The following is a 24379-nucleotide window of genomic DNA, read 5'->3' on the forward strand; positions in this document are numbered from 1 at the left end:
TCGAGGTCTACTGTACTGAAAAAGGCCTTTCAGCCCATTGAGTCTTAACCACTCAAAAACAACTGATTTTGACTCCAGCCTTGGGCTGTGTGGAATGTGCATGTTCTCCCTCCATCTGTATGGGTTTCCACCAGGTGCAAAGGTCTAACAATGTGCAGGGTTAGGTAGACTGGCCATGCTAAATTACCCTTCGTGTTCAGGGATGTGCAGGCACGGTGGGTTAGCCATGGGAAATGCGAGATTACAAGGAACGTGTGGTGGGCTAGATGTGGTGAGGCTGGGCTTGGATGCATTTTGGAGAGTTAGTGCTGGCTCAGTGGGAGGCACGATAGGGATTCTGTGAACCAGCTAACCTAATCCCATTTTCCAACACTTGGCTTGTGGCCTTGGCATTACATCGAAATACATCTTAAATGTATAAGGGTTTTGCCTCGACCACCCTCACAAGTAGTGAGTTCCAGTTTATCAGCAGCACCATGTCTTCCCTTCGCCTTGTTTGTACTGTGCCACCTCATGTGTACAGATTGAATTCCATTTGCCATTGATCAGCCCATCTGACCAACTCTTCAATATCCTGTTGTCATCTAAGACTATTGTCCTCACTGTTTACCAGCCCATCAATTTTTATATCATCTGCAAATTTACCGATCAACCCTCCTGTATTCAATGTAAATAATTTATGTCAACCACAAACAGCAAGAGTCCCAACAGTGAACCCTGTGGAACCCCACTGAGCACAAACCTCCAGGTAAAACACTCCCCTCAACCATCACTCTCTGCTTCCTGATACTCAGAAAAATCATGGATCCAATTTGCTGGATTTCCTTAGATCCCATGGGTTTTTACCTTTGCTGTAGTCCCCGATGCGGGACCTTATCAAATGCCTTGCTGAAGTCCAAATAGAGTATATCAAAAGTATTACCTTAATCTGCTCACCTGGTCACCTCTTTGAAAAATTCAATCAAGTTGGTCAGACATGACCTCTTCGTGAAAAAACTATGCTGATTAATCCCTGCTTCTCCAAATGTAGATTAATTCTGTCCCTCAGAATTGCTTTCAATAGCTTCCCCACCAGAGGTTCAACCGAGTGGCCTGTCGTTTCTTGAACTCCGGATTCTGATACAGATTAGAAGATTTGCAACAGTAATTAATTCATGACTGTTTTCACACCAGCACAATATGAATCCAAATCAACAATTAATCCCAGTGAGGATGGAGCTGCAAGGGTGAGGCAGCTCAATTCAGGTTAATCCATAGACACAAATGTTAAAGTAGTGAGATATTGCACTTAGATCAAGATCCAGTGTCATGGTGATGAAGGAGGGTCCAGTGAGCAGAGATTTTGGATCTAGTCACACAATTGGGATAAACTAACCTGGTAACTGATGGCTGATTAGTGATTCAGTATCACAATAACTGATGGCGATCCAATCAATTGGGCATCCATTGGGGTGCAGTGACATAGGGATGGATGAGGATTCGGTTGTGTTGCAGGCACCAAATTTAATCCAGTTAAATATAACCAATTGCAATCCAATGAGAGGGTGGCAAATGGGGATCCAGCAATGTGGTGGCTGGCGGAGGTCCAATGGCACGGTGACCATTCCAGATCCAGTCACACATACACATTGGTGAGTATCCTGAGAGATAGCATTTGTTGGAAATTAAGCAACATAGTGATTGTTGGTGATCTACTGACAAAGCAACCGGCAATGCGACATTACAGAGACATAAGTAAAGTGATCCAGTTAGATGTTGACCAATAGAAATCCATGATGCAACAAACGGAGACAACTCAATGACACATCAATGACCGGGGACCCAACAACACAGTGACTTCATGATGATCAAATGATATGGAGATTGATGGTGATCTGGTGAAATTGTGACTGTTGATCCATGATAACTGACATTGAGACAGTGACCAGCAATCCAGTGATTTGGTGACTAGTGATCAAGTGGCATGGTGACAGTTATCCAATGAGCTGGTGATTGGTGATGATCTAGTCACCAATTAGTGATCCAGTAACACAATGACTGGTGGTGATCCAGTAACATAGTGACTGATGGGTATAGCGACGTGGTGATCCACTGACCCAGTGACTGATGGTTAAATTGACATTGGGACTGATTGAAATTCAGTAACATAGCAGCAGATTAATGCCCTATTCACAATCCATTGAGTACGTGTACAACAGGTCAGAATGAATCTCAGTGTGGAAGCTGACACCAGCGATTTATGTATCACGCTCACTCCTATCAGCACGTAGTGGAGGCAGCAGAGAGGAAGCCAACCACATTTGCTTAGAGAAGAAGAGAGACTGAGAAAAATGACAATGTCTTGGAAGCAACAGCCAGGTCAGCATACACCAAAGTGTAAAGGATCAATGACTATGCAATTAAAGAAGAATTATAGAATGATCTGTAAATACCGGCAATGTTAAAAGCATTATTTTACTGTAAGTTTGCAAACGGGTTTTGTTGAAAGGACAAAGAGGGTACGTTAAGAGAAAAGGCAGAGAGTGATTTAGAGAAAAGAGAAGGACAGATAAAGAACAATAGAAGAGTGAAGGAGGGAGAGAATGATCAGGTTAGAGGGAGAGAGAGAAAGAATGATCAGGGAAGAGTGATGGTGCAAGAGAATTGGAGATTGGAGAAAAGGGAGAGAGAGAATGATCAGAAAAAAGGGACGGAGAGAGTGTCCTAGAAGAGAGAGGGATAGAGAGAATATTTGGAGAAGAGAAAGGGGAAGAGAGAGAGAGAGAAATTGATCAAAAAAGATGAAAGTTATCAGACTAATGCAGGATGTTCTGATTTGCTTGCTGGACAAGAGATGTGTGCGTTTGCTCTTTTGCTGCAGGGAAATGGTTTAGCTGTTGGTATGGCTGCGTGATTACTTGTCTTATTTCATATGATTTCTTTCATCGTTTCTACCTTTAGAAGAAAGGTCTCCGACAGGCAGAGCACTGTCCTACAGTGCTCAGTATTTGTATGTCAGGCTTAGCTGAATGTGCAACCTGACCTTATGCCAGTAAGTAGTGTGTGTGTGAAAGCTGTTTCTCAGTGTCCAGGCTGCTGGGCTTTAATAGAATTTTCACAAGGTTGTGTGAGAGATTCCGAGCTCTTCAAATGCCACCGGGGGAAACAGTGAGTAATCCCATAACCCAAAGGGAGGAAGAATGCAAAGTAAGGACACTACAGAGAGGGAGAAGAGGGGTGTCAGGAAGGGTTTGGGAGGGAATGAAAGAAGGGGAAAAGAAAGGGTTGTACTTCCAAAGCAACTTCTCCAATTCAGAATGTCCCTGACATACAACTCTGTTAGCCTGAGGTGGGCCATTGGGAAAGTGCAGGAAATGGAAAGAATTCTGGAAGAATCTTAATTCCTTGAGAAACTATGACACATAAGATAATTCATGGCATGGGGATATTCAGCCCTTGGAACCTAGTCCCCTATTTAATATGATCATGGCAATCTCATCTTGGCTTCAACTACATTTTCCTGCCTACTCTCCATTAACCTGTGATTAATTAAAAGTCTCTTCCTTAAATTTATTCAGTGTCGCAGCATCCACCACACTCTGGGTAGTATATTCCACAGGTTCACAACTCTTTGAGAAAAGTAATTCCTCCCCATCTCTGTTTTAAATCTGCCACCACCTATCTTAAAACTGTGACGACTCCTTGCCCCACAACTGCTCTGCTTCTACTTTGTCGTATCCCCTTTAGGATCTTATGTAGCCCAATTAGATTTCCTCCCATTCTTCTAAACTCTAAAAAGCATAGACCTAAATTGCTGAATCACTCTTCATAAAATAAACTTTTCATCTCTGGAATTAATCTTGTGGAACCTCTTTGAACTACCTCTGGTGCGGTTATCCCCTTCCACAAGTAAGGGGACCAGAACTGTATACGGTACTCCTGAGGTGGTCTCACTAATCCTTTGTTGCAACAGCACTTCCCTACTTTGATACGATAATCCTTTAGCAATAAATGTCAAATTCCATTTGCCCTCCTTATTCCTTGCTGTTCCTGCATACCAGCTTTCTGTAACTCAAATGTAAGAATATGAAATCAAAGTCAACATGCAGTTCTGGAAAATAAATCATTACTTACAAATTTCTTACCTTTGTAGTTACAAAAACGCTATCGCAAGGTGTCCAATAGGAGCACTATACCTGTATTTAAGTAAAAGATTAAAATACAGGTATGGCTCATGGAGTTGGGCCTAATCTTGGGCATTGGAGCAGCTAGAGAACAGCAAACAAAGGCTGAGCAAAAATGGGCTGATTTTAAGTTAGCACTTAAGTATAGCAAAGCAATTCAGAAGGTAGCTGTCATGTTGGCCTTTATTGCATGGGAATTAGAGTGCATGAATAGGGAAGGTTTATTGCAGTTATACAATTAACAAGAGGCTGAATAAACTGGGATGATATTGGAGTTCAACAGGTGATCACAAAGAAGCAACTTAGATTCTGAAGGGGATTGGCGGGTTTGATACTGAAAGGTATTTCCCCCACACTGAGAAATTTTGAACAAAAGACTCACAATCGGGGTCAATCAGATTGTTGTGGAAGCTCCATCATTGATTATATTCAAGACTGAGATTTTTGGTCACTGCTGTGTTCTCTCAGCTGGAACCCTCTGTCTTCCCTCCTCCTGTTTGCTTTCCTAATTCTGTTAATCCAAGGCAGCCACCATTAATGTCACCAGATGTTTAACTGTGTGTGATCTTTGTCACCTCTTCACCTGACCCACTGTATGGAGGTTTGTCTTCTTGTTCCAGTGGCGTTTACTGATGCCCTGGCAGAGCCATGCCAGGCAAAGCGAATACGAAGCACTCCCGAGAGGATTGAGTTGGAAAATATCCGGGTTTCACTGGAGCGTGAGGAAGATCTCCAGGAGGTACCTGAGGAGACACTTGCAGAACACAACCTGAGCAGTGCGTTTCAGCAAATCAGCCAGGAGCCAGACAGCAGGTCAGTGTGCGTGGGGGGAGCGGGGTGGGGAGCGACTTGTATGGGACAGGGGCAGAGAGAGTATGTGGCGGAACACAGAATGTGTGTGGGGCAGGGGCAGAAAGAGTATGGGGGGGGGGAGCAGATTGTGTGTGGGGGGGGGGGAGGTAGGGAAGTGTATTGAGGTTTTGAGAAAAGTGTAGGAGCGCAGAGACTCCATAGGGGCAACATCTGGTGGGGTGGCCCAGCAACTACATGTCGGGAGCACAGAGGGTGTGTTAGGCCAGGTTGTAAACAGTGTGGATGAGGGAACAGAGAAGTGGGGGGGGGGGGGGGTTAGGGGTTAGGCAGCATGTGTGTGAGGATGTTAGGGGCAAAGAGTGTGTAGGGGAGACTGAGAGTCTGAAGTGAGTGGAGAGTGTGTTTGGGGTGGAGGATCAATATTGGTAGATTGGGATGGTTGGCATCATTTGGTGAGAGTATGGGATCGGGTTGTCAGGGAGAGGGTAGGTGTTTGTAAGAGAGCGGGTGTCTGGGATGCAGGGCCAAGGGAAGTGTAGGCTCCAAGAGAGAGAGGTGTGGTTGCCAGGGGAATACAGAGAGAGGAGCATGTCAGGAGAGGGGTAGTGTTGATGCTGAGGCAGGAGGGATGTATTAGGGGAGGGGGGTTGTGGGTGACAGGGCACAGGTTGGGGAGTGCTTTGGGAGGGGGAGTGTGGGTGACAGGGGAGGAGAGTGAGAGGAGAGGGGAGGGGAGTGTTGGATTAGGCAGAGGGTCAGTGTTGGGGCAAGCTGCTAGGGTGTAGATGCAAGGGGTAGCATTATCCACACTTCTGATGTGTGTTTATGAGCTCTCAGCATTATTGACTTAATCAGCTACTAGTCAATTAATGCCTTCATGTAATAATCTCCTCATTTTCTAACCTCTCCCAGATCCATTCCTTCTCCATCTCCCTAACCTCCTCCAACTCCACAATCTCTGAGATATCTGTGTTCCCATTTCTCTGACCTTGAGTCTTCCTGATTTTAATCATTCCTCCATTTGTGGTTGAGACTGCAATCACAAATCCAAAGATTCACAACCATTTCAATGAAGACATTTCCATTCATTTTAGTCCCAATCGTGAGCCCGTGTCAATTTGTTTTAGTTTTCCTATCCAGAATAGAATAGAATATCCTTTATTATCCCATGAACTCCTGTACAGAAGTTCAGGAATTGTAGAATCATAGAATCCTCACAGTGTGGCAACAGATCATTTGGCCCAACCAGTCCACACCAACTCTCTGAAGACTAACCCACCCAGACCCATTCCCCTCACCCCATTACACTACATTTACCCCTGACCAATGCACCTGAAAGCTACAAGCAATTTGGCATGGCCAATTCATCTGACCTGCACATCTTTGGACTGTGGGAGGAAACCCACGCAGACACGGGGAGAATGTGCAAACTCCACACAGTCAATCACCCGAGACTGGAATCGAACTCTGGTCCCTGGTGCTGTGAGGCAGCAGTGCTAACCACTGAACCCAGGAGTACAGTGAAAAGTGTTTACAATGGCTGCCCCTGATGATGCCATCTTAAGTACAAATCTTGGATACATGGGATGAATAAAAGGAAAAGTAGTAGCATTAATTACTGTGTCGAGAAAATAAGTTGGAAGTAAAATAGTTATCAGATAGTTAAAGGATTGATATTACAGTCTGGTAAAGAATTTCAAATATCAGCATCTCAGCAGGTGGTCAGATCGCCCGCACCAGGCCCCAGTCCAACGACTGTTCTGCTCTGCTCCAAGCCACCAGTGCACTCTGCACTGGCACTCAGCACTGGCACTCAGCACTGGCACTCTGCACTGGCACTCAGCAGCACCAAGGTACACTGCACTGCACCGGGGACTCTTCCATGCAGTGCTGGTCTCCTTCCCATCGGAATGATGTTGTGAAACTTGAAAGGGTTCAGAAAAGATTTACAAAGTTGTTGCCAGGGTTGGAGGGTTTGAGTTACATGGAGAGGCTGAACAGGCTGGGGCTGTTTTCCCTGGAGCATTGGAGGCTGAGGGGTGACCTTATAGAGGTTTACAAAATCATGAGGTGCATGGATTGAATAAATAGATAAAGGAGAGGGGGTGGGGGAGTCCAGAACTAGAGGGCATAGGCTTAGGGTGAGAGGAGAAAGATATAAAAGAGATCTAAGGCTCAACTTTTTCACAGAGGGTGGTGCGTGTATGGAATGAGCTGCCAGAGGATGTGGTGGAGGCTGATACAATTACAACATTTAAGAGGCATTTGGATGGGTATATGAATAGGAAGAGTTTGGAGGGATATGGGCCGGGTGCTAGCAGGTGGGACTAGATTGGGTTGGGATGTCTGATCGGCATGGATGGGTTGGACCGAAGGGTCTGTTTCCGTGTTGTACATCTCTATGACTCTATGACTCCCTCCCCCTCGCCTTGCTCCGGGACTCCCTCCCCCTCGCCTTGCTCCGGGACTCCCTCCCCCTCGCCTTGCTCCGGGACTCCCTCCCCCTCGCCCTGCTCCGGGACTCCCTCCCCCTCGCCCTGCTCCGGGACTCCCTCTCCCTCGCCCTGATCCGGGACTCCCTCCCCCTCGCCCTGCTCCGGGACTCCCTCCCCCTCGCCCTGCTCCGGGACTCCCTCCCCCTCGCCTTGCTCCGGGACTCCCTCCCCCTCGCCCTGATCCGGGACTCCCTCCCCCTCGCCCTGCTCCGGGACTCCCTCCCCCTCGCCCTGCTCCGGGACTCCCTCCCCCTCGCCTTGCTCCGGGACTCCCTCCCCCTCGCCCTGCTCCGGGACTCCCTCCCCCTCGGGCTGATCCGGGACTCCCTCTCCCCCTCGGGCTGATCCGGGATTCCCTCCCCCTCGCCTTGCTCCGGGACTCCCTCCCCCTCGCCCTGATCCGGGACTCCCTCCCCCTCGCCTTGCTCCGGGACTCCCTCCCCCTCGCCTTGCTCCGGGACTCCCTCCCCCTCGCCCTGATCCGGGACTCCCTCCCCCTCGCCCTGATCCGGGACTCCCTCCCCCTCGGGCTGATCCGGGACTCCCTCCCCCTCGCCTTGCTCCGGGACTCCCTCCCCCTAGCGCTGCATCATAACTGCTAAAAAGCGAGAAAAAACATGGAAGAGAAACAGGCAGAGTAGAGGAGCTCTGGGTGACGTGTCCTACTCTACCACCATCTTGCTGAAAGGTCTACAGGGGAATAACCTCTTCGTGTCGACCCCATCAAGCCCCTTCCAGGTCTTGAATGTTAATTAATTCACTTCTCATAAACCCAAGACAATATTAACCCAATAGTAGAGCCTACGGCATTGGCGATAGAGGATTGGGACTGATAGAGTTACTTGATAGAGAATTGGAATCATCAGGATGGTGACCTATAACTATTGAGAGCCACAGGGGTCAGTGCTGAGACCACAAATTATTAACAACATATTTTCGAGACCCAGATCAGGAAAGTGAATGTACAATCTCCTAGTTTGCAGAAGACATAAAAATAGATGGCAAGCTAAGTGCTAAGGATGATACAGAGAGTCTGAGCGGGAAATAGATTAAACAAGGAGTGCAATGTGAGAAAATATGAGATTGTGCACTATAGCAGGAAGAATAGAAGTGCTGAATATTATTGAAGTGGGAAAGGTATGCTGAAAGCTTTTGTTCAGAAGCTCATAAATCATAAAAAGCTAATACGCAACTTCAGAAGCAAATCGGGAAGGCAAATGTAATGTTGGCCTTTATTCCAAAGGGAATGGGATATAAAAATAGGGAGGTCTTCCTAAAACAGTACAAGGCACTCGTCAGACCACACTGTGATACGAAGAAAGATATATTGTCATTGAAGGCCAGCTAGAGAAGGACATAATATCAGAGTAAGCGTTCAGCCTTTTGTAATGGAGAAAAGGAGGAATTTCCTCTGAGAATTTTGAGGAATTCTTACCATAGGCAGCTGTCAAAGCTGGGTCGTCAAGTATATTCAAAAACTAGATGAACAGAATTTTAATCAGTGAGGGAATCAAGTGTTATAGACAAAAGGCAGAAAATTAAAGTTAAGGATTATCAGATCAGTCATGATCTCATTGAATGGCCGAGCAGACTCATCTACTCCTACTTGTTACAGGTTTATGGACTCAGCCTCTCATCATAGGATAGGCCTGTCATTGCAGGGACCAATGTATGAACCTTTACTGTATCACCTCTAATGCAAGGATCCTCTTCTTGAAATGTGGAGACGAGAGCTGCAATATTCCAGGTGTGGTTTCACCAACATCCTGTCGATTGCAACAAGGCTTCTTCATTTACGTACTCCAATCCCCTCGCAATAAAAGTTAACGTCATTCACTTTCCTAATTGTTTTCTGTATCTGCATATCTCTCCAAACATCAACTTTTACAAGGTTCACACTTTTTGAAGAACATTCTGCATTTTTATTCCTACATGTAAACTTAGCATTTGCCCAGTTTCTCATCCATCTACCCCCATTTTACCCCCTCACCCGACCCAAAGTTTTCTTGCATCTCTTTGCATCTTCCTTACACTGTTGTGTGTGGTTAGTAAACGCAGAGACATTACTCCTGATCTCTCCATCAAATCTAAAATAGTTATAGATTACAAATAGTTAAGGCACCAAAATTGATCCCTGTGCTCCATTAGTTACTACCTGTAAACTTGAAAAGCACCATTTATGTTCTGCTTTCGGTCTGTTAACCAATCCTCTCTCCATGCTAATATATTACCCATGGTTCCTTGCACCCTCATGCATATTAACCTTTTGTCAGGCAGACCACATCTGCCATTTTACTTGTCTCAGTGTATAGGAAGATTTAAATACTCCATAATTATTACATTGCCTTTCTTATAAGCTCCAATAATTTCTTGCTAAATTCTCTGTTAAACAGTATGCCTACTGTCAGAGGACTTTACACGTTTCTCTCAATTTCATTACTGACCCCTTGCTATTCCTCATTTCCAGAAATGAATGCTCTCCCCAGGTCAGATTCTTCCTCGCTAATGTCTTTCCACCATTCTTGACTATCAGGGCTATTACCCTTCCTGCTTTGTCATTCTGTGTGCCACCAACCTCATAGTCCCCCAGCCCCACACCGTCCAGTTCTACCTGCTCCCGAAGATCCACAAGCCCAGTTAGCTCGGCCAACCCATCATCTCTGCATGCTCCTGCCCCACCGAACTTATTCCTCATACCTCAACTCCATCCTCTCCCTGTTGGTCCAGGCACTTCCCACCTACATCCGCGACACTAACCATGCCCTCTACCTCTTAAGTAACTTCCAGTTCTCTGACCCCAGTGCTTTATCTTCACTTATGGACATGCAGTCCTTATACGCATCCATACCCCACAAAGATGGCGCTCAGGCTCTCGACATCTTCCTCTCCAACAGACCCATCCAGTCCTCCTCCACCAATATCCTCCTCCACCTCGCCAAATTAGTCCTCACCCTTAATAACTTTTCCATTAACTCCTCCCATTTCCTCTAAATCCAGGGGGTGGCCATGGGCACTCTGATAGGCCCCAGCCACTTTGTCTGCTCTGTCGAACAGTCCCTCCTCAGTACCTACAACTTCCATCCCGCCCTCAGATTCACTTGGTCTCTCTTGGACACCTCCCCTCCCTCTTTCTTGACCTCTCCATTTCCATCTCTGGCGACAGACTACAGACGGACTTTTACTACAGACCCACAGACTCCCATAACTCTCTGGAACACACCTCCTCCCACCCAGTATCCTGCAAGAACTCAAACCCGTTTTCCCAGTCCTCCACCTCCATCGCATCCGCTCGGACTCGCAAGCATCCCAGATGTCCACCTATTTCGAATATCGTGCTTCCCCCCCCCGCTGCCTCTGCCATCCAGACAGCCCTCCACCGCACCACCTCCATCCCTTGTTCCACTGTTCTAAACCTCCTCCCTCCAAACGCAACAAAGACAGGATCCCTCTTGTCTTCACATACTGCCCTGTCAGTCTCTACATCAAATGTATCATCCTTAAACATAGAACATAGAACATAGAACAATACAGCGCAGTACAGGCCCTTCGGCCCTCGATGTTGCGCCGATCAAAGCCCACCTAACCTACACTAACCCACTATCCTCCATATACCTATCCAATGCCCGCTTAAATACCCATAAAGAGGGAGAGTCCACTACTGCTACTGGCAGGGCATTCCATGATCTTACGACTCGCTGAGTGAAGAACCTACCCCTAACATCAGTCCTATATCTACCCCCCCTTAATTTAAAGCTATGCCCCCTTGTAATAGCTGACTCCATACGCGGAAAAAGGTTCTCACTGTCAACCCTATCTAACCCCCTAATCATCTTGTACACCTCTATCAAATCACCCCTAAACCTTCTTTTCTCCAAAGAAAACAACCCCAAGTGCCTCAGCCTTTCCTCATAGGATCTTCCTACCATACCAGGCAACATCCTGGTAAACCTCCTCTGCACCCGTTCCAGTGCCTCCACATCCTTCCTATAGTATGGCGACCAAAACTGCACACAATATTCCAGAAGCGGCCGCACCAGAGTCTTATACAACTGCAGCATGACCTCAGGACTCCGGAACTCAATTCCTCTACCAATAAAGGCCAGTACGCCATATGCCTTCTTCACTGCACTATTTACCTGGGTGGCAACTTTCAGAGATCTGTGTACATGGACACCAAGATCCCTCTGCTCTTCCACACTACCAAGTAGTCTACCATTAGCCCAGTAATCCATCTTTTTATTACTCTTACCAAAGTGAATCACTTCACACTTAGCTACATTGAACTCCATTTGCCACCTTTCTGCCCAGCTCTGCAGCTTCTCTATATCCCGCTGTAACCTGCCATATCCTTCCTCACTGTCTACAACTCCTCCGACTTTCGTATCATCCGCAAACTTGCTCACCCAACCTTCTAACCCTTCCTCCAGGTCATTTATAAAAATGACAAACAGCAATGGTCCCAAAACAGATCCTTGCGGAACACCACTAGTGACGGCACTCCAAGATGAATCTTTGCCATCAACTACTACCCTCTGTCTTCTTCCAGAGAGCCAATTCCTAATCCAAACCTCCAACTCACCCTCAATGCCATATCTCTGTATTTTCTGCAGTAGCCTACCATGGGGGACCTTATCAAACGCCTTACTAAAATCCATATATACTACATCTACCGCTTTCCCCTCATCTACCTCCTTCGTCACCTTCTCAAAGAATTCAATAAGGTTTGTGAGGCACGACCTGCCCTTCACAAAACCATGCTGACTATCCTTGATCACATCATTCTTATCCAGATGTGCATAAATCCTATCCCTTATAATTCTCTCTAAGACTTTGCCCACAACAGAAGTGAGACTCACTGGCCTATAGTTACTAGGATTATCCCTACTCCCCTTCTTGAACAAGGGAACCACGTTTGCTAGCCTCCAGTCCTCTGGCACTACTCCTGTAGACAAAGAGGTCACAAAAATCAAGGCCAATGGCTCTGCAATCTCCTCCCTTGCTTCCCAGAGAATCCTAGGATAAATGCAATCAGGCCCAGGGGACTTATCTATTTTCACCCTTGCCAGAATTTCCAACACCTCTTCTCTACATATCTCAAAGCCATCCATTCTACTTATTCGTGCCTCAGTATTCATATCGACAACAATGTCCTGTTCCTGAGTGAATACTGACGAAAAGTATTCATTCAGCGCCTCCCCAATCTCTTCAGCCTCCACACGCAACTTCCCATTACTATCCTTGATTGGACCTATTCCTTCCCTAGTCATTCTTTTATTCCTAACATACCTATAGAAAGCCTTAGGGTTTTCCCTAATCCTACCAACTAAGGACCTTTCATGTCCCCTCCTTGCTGCTCTTAGCTCTCTCTTCAGGTCCTTCCGGGCTACCTTATAACTCTCAATCGCCCCTATTGAACCTTCACGCCTCATCTTTACAAAGGCCGCCCTCTTCCATTTAACAAGGGATTCCAACTCCTTATTAAACCACGGCTCCTTCACACGACCCTTTCCTCCCTGCCTGATAGGTACGTACTTATCAAGGACACTCAATAGTTGCTCCTTGAACAAGTTCCACATATCAATTACGCTCTTGCCTTGGAATCTACTTTTCCAATCCACACATCCTAAGTCATGCCTCAACGCATCATAATTTCCCTGCCCCCAGCTATAACTCTTGCCCTGTAGTACACACTTATCCCTCTCCATCACTAGAGTAAAAATCACCGAATTGTGGTCACTGTCCCCAAAGTGCTCACCTACCTCTAGTTCTAATACCTGGCCTGGTTCGTTACCCAGAACCAAATCCAGTATGGCCTCACCTCTTGTTGGCTTATCTACATATTGTGTCAGGAAACTCTCCTGCACACATTGCACAAACACTGACCCATCTAACGAACTTGAGCTATAGCTTTCCCAATCAATATCAGGAAAGTTAAAGTCTCCCATAACAATCACCCTATTACTGTCACTCTTCTCCTGAATCATCTTCTGCCAACTCCAACTAGACCCCACCAGTAAGAACATCTTCCCCTCTCCATTCCCCCCTGCCTTCCACAAGGAACGTGGAACGTTCCCATCCCCCTTCCTTGGTTTGCACCACTCCAAGAAAACAACTCAAGTTAACCTCTTTATTATAAACAAAACATATTCTTAAAGCAAGTGGCAATGACTGGTTAACATCCAAGCTATGATTTGGAATTAAAACTTATATCCCTTTAATCCTCAACACCCAGGCAGACTCAAACAACACATAAAGACAAGTCTCTATAGAGATTGCTTTTTCCAAAAGAAAAAGCAAAATGGAGGGAAAAAAGCACCCTGTGAGTTAAAAGCCTGGAAATAAAGAAGATTGGAATTCCTGTCAACAAAGCCAAATAGCTAGACAAAAAGGAGGACTGCAAATGCTGGAGATCAGAGTCAAGAGTGTGGTGCTGGAAAAACACAGCAGGTCAGGCAGTCGATGTTTCGGGCAAATGATGAAGGGCGAAACGTTGACTGGCCTGCTCCTGCTGTACCTTTCCAGCACCACGCTCTCAAAAGCTAAATGGCTGGCAACAATTGCTTGATAATAGGTATTCAGTTCTGATTCCAATTAACTTGGATTTGAATTATTGAGAATTGGTCATTGTCCACTTACTTCAGATGTTGCCAGGTAGACAGGTCCGGTATTTGGAACTCTTTCAGATTTCCCAGTACTTTTAAGAAATGGCATTTCATGAGAGAAACTGCAGCTTCTGCCGTGCCTTCTTTCCTGTCTGCCTGCTGCATCTGCTTTGTTAAACTACTTCTCAAAAATCACCTCCTTTCCTCTAGTGGACCTTACCTCAGTGTTTCAGAAATGTCTGAAGACCCTTCTTAAGGACAGAATTTACTTGCACTTGGGAAAGAAAATGGATTTATTAAGGTTGGTCAGCATGGCTTTACAGTGTAGGTCTTACCTAATAAATTTGATTGAGTTATTTTGAGGAAGTGACTAAGATGGCAGTGGATATTGCCTATGTGGACTTTATTGAAGCACTTGACAAGGTCCCTCGCAGAGCGCTGGTCCAGGAGATTAAGTCAAATTGATTCCATGCTGAGTTTGGTAAGTTGGCTTGGCTGTGGAAGATAGAGGGTGGTGTGTTTTCAGGCCAGAGGTCTATAACCAGTGGGATTCGTTAAGAATCAGTTCTGGAAACTATATGTATAAACATATGTGTGTGTATAAATTATTTGCTTGAAAATGCACAAAGATTTGTGGAGCCATGGGGAGTGAAGCAAGATATCAAAATACACATCAGGATATCAATCAGTTGGAAAGTTGGGTAGAAAAATAGTAAATGGAGTCTAATTCGGACAAATGTGGTGTGATGCATTTTGTACGTCGAATGCAAGAGGAAAGTATACAGTAAATGGTAGGATCCTTTGAGGCATTGGTATACAGAGGAATTTTGGAGTCCTGAAACTAACAACATAAGTGGATATGGCATGGTTCATTGGTTGGGACATTGAATGCAAAAATTGGAAAGTTATGTTGCATCTGTATAAGACATTAGTTAGGCCACATTTGGACATCTGGCCCACACACAGGAAGGATGTGGAGGCTTTTCAGAGGGTGCAAAAGACTAGGATGTCAGCTAAGTTGGAGTGTATTAGCTACAAGGAGAGGTTGGACCCACTTGGATTGTTTTTGCTAGAGCATTGGAGGCTGAGGGGTGACCTGATAAAAGTATATTATGAGAGGCATGGATAGGATGGAGTCTCTTTCCCAGGGTGGAAATGTCAAATACTAGGGGGCATTGGGAGAGGGTGAAAATCTAATGGAGATGTGAGAGGAAAGTTTTTTACACAGAGATTGGTATGTTCTATGTTCTATGACTGGAACACACTGCCAAGGGAGGAGGTAGCAACACTTACAATAGCAAAGTTCAAGAGACATTTAGATCGACATATGGAAAGGCAGGGAGTAGTGAGATACAGACCATGTGTGGGCAGGGGGGATTTGTTTAGGATGGTATGTCTAGGCAGACATGGTGGGCCAAAGGGCCCGTTCTTGTGCTCTACTGATCTATATTCTGTATTAACAGCTGTGTTCCAGCATATGTTAACTCTCCCCTCTGCTGATGCCCACGATGTGTCTAGCTCTGAGTCCAAGTTGTAGTAACTGCTGCAGACCTCATGTCAAGATTGCAACGTATTTGTGGCTCGTCACCATTTCTGCCATATCTTTCTGACCACATTTATTGAAATGTTCACTTGGTTATGAATCTTGCAGATGGAGTAGACTCACCATCCCCTGAGCTGCAAACAGCCAGAAAGAGCAATCCTTGATTCTCTGTCTCCCTCTTTCTCCTCCTTCAGACTTTCTTTAAAATACGCCTTTCGTCATCTGACCTAAAACCCCTTGTCTGGCTTGGTGCTGGATTTTATTTCAGAATGTTGCTGTGTAGCACATTGCGACATTTTGTTTCATTAGAGATACTTTATAAATGGTTGTTCATTGGAACCTCCCTGTCCATTCTTTTATGTGTTGATTATAAATTGGATTGAAAAGAGCATACCTGTTTTGTTTAACCCTATCTAGGTCCATTGAGCTATGCCTGAGAACATTCTAGTCCTGTAGGGTATTGACTAGTCACATAAGGTTTCTGGCCGGTTGAGTTTAATTCCTGCCGGCTCCCAGCTGCTCCTGCCCTTTGGAATCTGATCATAATTGAGGCTGTCTCGTGACTGGGCAGGAATACCTGGTCCTGTCTGGTTGTGTCTAATTCCTGTCTGGTGCTCTCTAATTAAGACAATACGATCATAAGATACAGGAGAAGAATTTGGTCATTTAGCCCACTGAGTTTGTTCCATCATTCAACCATGGTTTGTAGGTCACTTAATAATATTCTCCTGCCTTGATCCCTTACCAATGTGTCTTAAGTACACTCAATATCTTGGCCTCCAGAGTCTGCTGCAGAAATGAGTTCCAACAGCACCACCCTCTGGCTGAAGAAATCCCCCCTCATATGAGTTCTAAAAGGTCATCCTTCCACTCTGAAACTGTGCTCCCAGATCCTAGTAAACATCTCCACATTTACTCTACCTAGGTCCCTCAGTATTCTGTAAGTTTCAATCAGATCTCCCCCCCCACCCCCCCCCATCCTTCTAAAATCCACTGAGTACAGACCCAAAGTCTTCAATCGCTCTTCATTCCTGGAATTATTCTTGTAAATGCCCTCTGGACCCCCTGTAAAGCCTTCAGATGTGGGGTCTAAAACTGCTCAAAATATTCCAAAGACAATCTGACCAGAGCCTGATAGAGCCTCAGCAGTACATTCCTGCTTTTGTATTCTAGTCTTCTTGAAATCAGTGCTAACATTGCATTTGCCTCCCTCATCACCAACTAAACCTGCACGTTAACATTTCCTGAACTCGGACTGCCAAGTCCCTTTGTGCTTCAGATTTCCGATGATTTTCCCCATTTAGAAAATAGTTGACCAAGGTGCATAACCTCATACTTTCTCACATTGTATTCCATCTCTGAGTTTATCCAAGTCCTTATACAGTCTCCTTGGTTCCTCAATGCTACCTGTCCCTCCATCTATCTTTGTGCCATCTGCAAACTTCATAACAGTGCCCTCAGTTCCTTTGTTCAGATCATTAATGTATAATGTGAATAGTTGTGGTCCTAGCAGGATCTCTGTTAGTCATTAGTTGCCAACCTGAGAGAGCCTCTTTTTTTACCCCTACTGCCTTCTGCCAGACAGCAAGTCCATGTCCGTGCCTTGCCCCAAACACCATGGTTTTGCAGCCTCCTGTCTAACACCTTGTCAAAGGCCTTTTGGATATCCAAATGGATTCCAGCCACTGACTCTCATTTTTCTAACTTGCTTGTTATCTCCTGGAAAGTATTCTAACAGATTTGTCAGGCATGACCTCCCTTATAAAGTCAAGATTAGATTAGATTAGATTTCGTACAGTTTGGAAACAGGCCCTTCAGCCCAACAAGTCCACACTGGCCCTCCAAAGAGCAACCCACCCAGACCCATTCCCCTACATTTACCCCTTTATCTAACACTATGGGCAATTTAGCATGGCCAATTCACCTAACCTGCACATTTTTGGACTGTGGGAGGAAACTGGAGCACCCGGAGGAAACCCACGCAGACACTGGGAGAATGTGCAGACTCCACACAGGCAGTTGCCTGAGGTGGGAATTGAACCTGGGTCTCTGGCGCTGTGAGGCAGCAGTGCTAACCACTGTGCCGCCCACTGACTCAGCCCTTTTTTACCATGCATTTCCAAGTACTCTGCAATCTCATCTTTAATAATGGACTCTAAAATCTTACCAATGACCAAGTTCAGGCTAATTGGCTTGTAATTCCCTACCTTCTGCCTCCCATCCTTCTTAAGCAGATGTATTACATTAGGTATTTTCCAGTCCTCTAGACCTACCCTGACTCCAGTGATTCCGGAAAGATCACCACTAATACCTCTACAATCTCCTATGTTGTTTCCTTTAGAAGCCTGGTGTGTAGTCCATGAAATCCAGGTGATTTATCCACCTTTAGATCTTCATCTTCACCTTCACCTTAGTGATTGCCATTATACTCATCTCTGCCCCCTAATTCTCTTGAAGTTCTGGTATACTGTTGGTGTCTTCTGCTTTGAAAATGATGCCAAGTCAAGTTGCCTGACCAGACCATAGGGCTGCTCTCTCATTAGAAAGAGGTGATTGGTGATGATTTAACCTGAGGGCCACCACACTTTAGGAGAGGCAAGAGGTTAGAAGGAGACTCCTTCATGGTAACCTCAGCCAGCATGGGAATTGAACTCATGCTGTTGGCATCACACAGGTTCACAAACAAACCATCCAGCCAAATGAACTAAACCAACTGTGCAAAGTACCCATTCAGTTTCTCCACCATTTTCTTGTTCCCCATTACTACTTCTCCAGACTCATTTTTCAGCGATCCAATATTAAAAAAAAACTCTTGTTATCATCTTCTATATTTCTAGCTGTCTTACTCTCATATTTCAGCTTCTGCTCCTTTGTAGCTTTTTTAGTTATCATCTGCTGGTTTTAAAGGCTTCCTAATCCTCTGGCTTCCCACTCATCTTCACCACATTGTATGCACTCCTTTTTACTTTCATGCTGTCCCTGACTTCCCTTGTCAGCTGTGGTTGCTTCATCTTCCCCTTGAAATGTTTCTTCTTCCTTGGAATGGGTTTCTGTTGTCCTTTCTGAATTGTCCCCAGAACCCCTGCCATCGCTGCTCCACCATCTTCCCTGCTCGGCTCCTCTTTCAATCAACTCTGGCCAGCTCCTCCCTCATGTCTTTGTTCTTACTTTAGCTCAATTATAATCTGATTCCAGCTTCTCTCTCTCAAACTGCAGGGTGAATTCTATCATATTATGGTCACTGGCCATATACTTGTTCTTCACCTTCAAGTCAGCCACTTTACACAACACCAAATCCAGAATTGTCTGTTCCCTAGTGGGCTTTGTCACAAGCTACTACAAAAACCATGTTGTGGACATTCCACAAATTCCTTTTCTTGGGATCCACTACCAACTTAATTTTCCCAGGCCACCTGTACATTGGAGTCCCCCAGGAATATTGTGATCGTGCCTTTCTTCCATGCCTTTTCTATCTCCTGATTCATTTTCTTCCCCATGTACTGACTACTGCTAGCAGGCCATGTAATAGTTCCCATGAGGGTCTTTATTTCCTTCACAGTTCCTCAATTATATCTGCACAGATTCTATACCTTTCGACTCTAATCACTTCTTGTTATCAAGTTAATTTCATTTCTTACTAATAAGGCAACTGTGCCTCCTCTGCCTATCTATCTGTCCTTTCGATAGGATGTGCATCCTTGGATATTTACTTTGCAGCCCTGATCGCTGTGCAGCGACATCTCGGTGATGCCCACAACATTATACCAGCCAATTTCAATCTACACTACAAGCTCATTTACCTTGTTTCATACAATCTGTGGGCATTTAAGTACAACACCCTCAGTCCTGCATTGACTGCTCCCCCTCCTCATATTTGTCCCCTTTCTGACATTCCTGAAGTGAGATTCCTGAGTTTTTCCATACTCTGTCTTAATACTTGTTATTGAAACTAATAAGCTTTGCTGAGCCCAACAACCCCCTTTCAGTTTTCCCTTAATTTTCCGTACAACTGACCCCATTGCTCCCCTCTCCACTATTCAATTCAAAGCCCAATCCACAGCTCAAATTGTGAGATTCACCAGGACTCTGATCCCAGAATGTTTCAGGTGCAGCCTGTCCCATCAGAACAGCTGTCTCCTTCCCAGTACTGGTGCCAGTGTCCCATGAATTTGAACTGTTTTTCCCACACTAATCTTTGAGCTACATATTCACCTCTTTAATCCTGGTTACTCTGTGCCAATTTGATCTTAATACCTTTCTGTCTCAGCTTTTCAATTTAGCTGCTAGCTGATCATATTCCCTCAGCAGAACCTCTTTCCTCTTTCTAACGATATTGTTAGTACCTACGTGAATCACAACAACCCTTCCCCAGCCAAGTTCCTCTCCAGCCCAGATGATATGCTGAACTTGGACACCAGGCAGGCAATACAGCCTTCAAGACTGTTAATACAGGCCACATAGCACAGTGTCTATCCCCCTGTCTATATAATCCCTGATTACATTTCTTTTCCTTTTTCTTCTCCCTCTTGAATGGCTCCATGCCCCATGGTGCTGTGGTCAGTTTGCTCATCCTCACTACAGCTCCTGCTGTCATCCACACACACAGCAAGAATCTCAAACCTGCTAGACTAGCTCAAGGGCTGATGCTCCTTCAGCACTACCTCCTGGATCTCTCTACCATCATTGTGTCCAGTTCCTGTCTGCTTATGTTTAACTCCTGTCTCCTACCATCCGGTTCTGCCTCATTCCTGTCTGAGATTATCTCATTCCTGCCCAGTCATACCTCCTAGGTGCTCTCGGGTGTACCTAATTCCTACCTGATGCAGGCTCGTTATGCCTAATTCCTATCTGAGATTATTTTGTGCCAGTCATATCTGATGTTTTCTGATTGTATCTATTTCCTGTCTGGTGCTATATGGTTACGTCTGTTCCCTGTTTGGTTGTGTCTAATTCCTGTATTGTTGTATTGAATTCCTGTCTGGTTATATCCATTGTTGAGAGTGTATTGCTGGAAAAGCACAGCATGTCAGGCAGCATCCAAGGAGCAGGAAAATCGACATTTCGGGCCAGAGCCCTTCATTCCTGTCTCCTGGTTATGTCTATTTCCTGTCTGGTTATGTCTGTTTCCTGTCTAGTACTGTCTGGTTATGTCTGTTTCCTGTCTGGTTATGTCTGTTTCCTGGCTGGTACTGTCTGGTTATGTCTGTTTCCTGTCTGGTAATTTCTATTTCCTATCTGGTGCTGTCTGGTTGTGTCTAATTGCTGACAGTTCCCACTTGTTTCTGCCCTTCCATATCTGATCATATTTGAGGCTATCTCTTTCTTTCCCGGTCAGATCTGTATGGTATGGTATGGTATTATGTAATTTCTGTCTGATTGTGTCTGATTCCAGATAGGTGCTGTCTGATTATGTCAAATTCCTGTCTTAGTGTTGACTGCCTGATTCTGTCTCATTCATGTGTAGTGCTTTCTGATTGCTTATTCAGAGTCATAACAACTCATCCATGCCGACGAGATATCCCAGCCCAATCAAGTCCCATCTGCCAGCACCCGGCCCATTTCCCTCCAAACCCTTCCTATTCACATACCCATCCAGATGCCTTTTGAATGTTGTAATTGCACCAGCCTCCACCACATCCTCTGGCAGCTCATTCCATACACGTACCACCCTCTGTGTGAAAAAGTTGTCCCTTAGGTCTCTTTTATATCTTTCCCCTCTCACCCTAAACCCTTTAATTCTGGACTCCCCCACCCCAGGGAAAAGACTTCATCTATTTATCCTATCCATGCTCCTCATGATTTTATAAAACTCTACAAGGTCACCCCTCAGCCTCTAACATTCCAGGGAAAACCACCCCAGCCTGTTCAGCCTCTCCCTGTAGCTCAAATCCTCTAACCCTGGCAACATCCTTGTAAATCTTCTCTGAACCCTTTCAAGTTTCACAACATCTTTCCAATAGGAAGGAAACCAGAATTGCATGCAATATTCCAACAGTGGCCTAACCAATGTCCCGTACAGCCGCAACATGACCTCCCAACTCCTGTACTCAATACTCTGACCAATAAAGGAAAGCATACCAAACGCCTTCTTCACTATCCTATCTACCTGCGACTCCACTTTCAAGGAGCTATGAACCTGCACTCCAAGGTCTCTTATACACTCCCCAGGATCTTACCATTAAGTGTATAAGTGCTGCTAAGATTTGCTTTCCCAAAATGCAGCACCTCACATTTCCTGTCTGCTTGTGTCTTATGCTTGTATTGTTGTGTCTAATTTTGATCTCGTGCTGTCTGGCTGTGTCTCATTCCTTTCTTGTGTTGAAAGCCTGTCTCCAGGTGTCAGGTTGGGTTTAATTAGAGTCTAGTGCTGTCTGATTGTGTCTAACTCCTGTCTGAGATAAGCTCGTTCCTACCCAGTCATATCTAGTGCTGCCTGGTTTAAACCATACAATCCCTACAGTGTGGAAACAGGCTGAATCCACACGGACCCTACAAAGCACATCCCATCCAGACCCATCCCCTATCCTATCCCTGTAACCCTGCATTTCCCGTGGCTAAAGTGTCTAGTTCTGATTGCCTCATTATCGGGAGGATGTAGATGCTTTAGAGAGGGTGCACAGGAGATTTACCAGGATGCTGCCTGGATTGGAGGGTTTGTTTTATGAAGAGAGGTTGAATGAGCTAGGGCTTTTCACACTGGAGAGGAGGAAGAGAGGTGACTTGGTAGAGGTGTACAAGGTTATGAGAGGCATAGATAGAGAAGATAGCCAGAGACTTTTTCCCATGGCAGAAATAGCTGTCAGAAGGGGTCATAATTTTAAGGTAATTGGAGGAAGGTTTAGGAGAGATTTCAGAGGTAGGTTCTTTACCCAGAGAGTGGTGGGTATGTGGAATGCACTGTCAGCGGTGGTAGTAGAGTCAGATACATTAGGGAGATTGAAGCAACTGCTGGACAAGCACATGGATGGCAGTAAGTTGAGGGGTGTGTAGGTTAGGTTGATCTTAGATTAAGATAAATGCTCGGCACAACATCGTGGTACTGTACTGTTCTGTGTTCTAAAGCACCTAACCTACCTATTCCTGAACAATTTGGATAATTTTGCATGACCAATTCACCTAACTTGCACATCCTTGTGCTGTGAGAGGAAACTGGAGCATCGGGTGGAAACCCACACAGACAAACTCCACACAGACAGTCCCCCGAAGGTGGAATTGAACCCAAATCCCTGGCACTGTGAGGCAGCAGTGCTCACCGCTGAGCCACACTGCTGCCCCAAAATAAAGATGGCAGCTTCACAGCACCATTGCTATGATTAGCTTTCAATTAATCAACTAAATTTAAGTTCCATGAGCTGCTGTGGGATTTGAACAGTAGCCTGACCCTCTAGATTCCTAGTCATTACCATTACCCCACCATCCCCCTGTATCCAATTCCTGTCTGATTCTTGTCTTGTACCATCTGTCTGTGCCTAATTCCTGTCTCATTGCCTCTAATTCCTGTCTTGATGTTATCAGGTTATCTGTTTCATGACTGGTGCCACTTGATGCTGTCCTTTTGGAATTTGATCATATCTGATGTTATCTCATTCCTGCCTTGTCAAAACTGGTGCTGTCTGGTTATATCTAGTCCCTGAACAATATGGGTAATTTCGCATAGCCAGTTCACCTAACTTGCATGTCCTTGTACTGTGAGAGAAAACTGGAGTACCTGTGCCCACACCTCCCCCCTCACCACCCTCCAAGGCCCCAAAGAAGCTGTCCACATCCACCAAAGTTTCACCTGCACTTCCACCAATATAATTTATTGCATCCGTTGCTCCTGCTGCGGTCTCCTCTACATTGGGGAGACAGAACACCTACTTGCAGAGCTCTTCAGAGAACATCTCCGGGAGACCCGCACCAATCAACCACACTGCCTCGTGGCCAAAAACTTCAACTCCTCCTCCCACTCTGCCGAGGACATGCAATCCTGGGCCTCCTCCATCGCTACTTCCTAACCACCTGACCCCTAGAGGAAGAACACTTCATCTTCCGCCTCAGGACCCACCAACCCTGTGGCATCAATGTGGATTTCACCAGTTTCCTCATTTCCCCTCCCCCCACCTTATCCCAGAACCAACCTTCCAACTTGACACTGTCCTCATGACCTGTCCCACTTGTCCATCTTCTTTCCCACCCTCCTCTCTGACCTATCACTATTACCTGCACCTCCATCTACCGAGTGCACCTTCCCCCAGCCTCACCCCTCTCCCATTTATCTCACCACCCCTTGGCTCACGAGCCTCATTCTTGATGAAGAGCTTCAGCCCGAAACGTTAATTCTCCTGCTCCTTGGATGCTACCTGACCTGTTGTGCTTTTCCAGCACCACACTCTTGAATTTGATCTCCAGCATCTGCAGTCCTCACTTTCTCAGTGTATCTAGTTCGTGTCTAGTGCTTTTTCGGTTCTGTCTAATATCTGTCTGGTGTTGTCTGGTTGTATCCTCTTCCTGGCTGGCTTTGTCTACTTTCTGCCTGGTGCTGTCTAATTGTGTCTGATTCTTGTCAGTCATTGTCTAATCCCTGCCTGAGATTCCTCTCCAGTCATATGTGGTACTGTCTGGTTGTGGCTCATTTCTGTCTGGATGTGTCTGGTGCTGTGTGTTTGTGGTTACTTAGTGTCTGCTACTGTCTGCTTGTGCCTAATTCCTGTCTTATTTTGTCTGTAATGCTTCATTTATGTTCTGTCTCATTGTATTTTACAATTAAAACATCCCAAATGC

The 24379-nt window shown here is 45.6% G+C and overlaps 1 protein-coding gene across 1 annotated transcript in view; it reads left to right on the forward strand.

Moving 5' to 3' along the window:
* LOC140458192 (protein-methionine sulfoxide oxidase mical3a-like) overlaps positions 1-24379 on the forward strand; it is a 433786-nt gene that overhangs the window by 278703 nt on the left and 130704 nt on the right. Inside the window, exon 27 of the mRNA XM_072552428.1 lies at positions 4784-4976. Within this exon, the coding sequence (XP_072408529.1) occupies positions 4784-4976 (193 nt within the window). The remainder of the gene's footprint in view (positions 1-4783; positions 4977-24379) is intronic.

The sequence above is a fragment of the Chiloscyllium punctatum genome, chromosome 32 (assembly GCF_047496795.1).
Source record: "Chiloscyllium punctatum isolate Juve2018m chromosome 32, sChiPun1.3, whole genome shotgun sequence".
NCBI classification, from domain to species: Eukaryota; Metazoa; Chordata; class Chondrichthyes; order Orectolobiformes; family Hemiscylliidae; genus Chiloscyllium; species Chiloscyllium punctatum.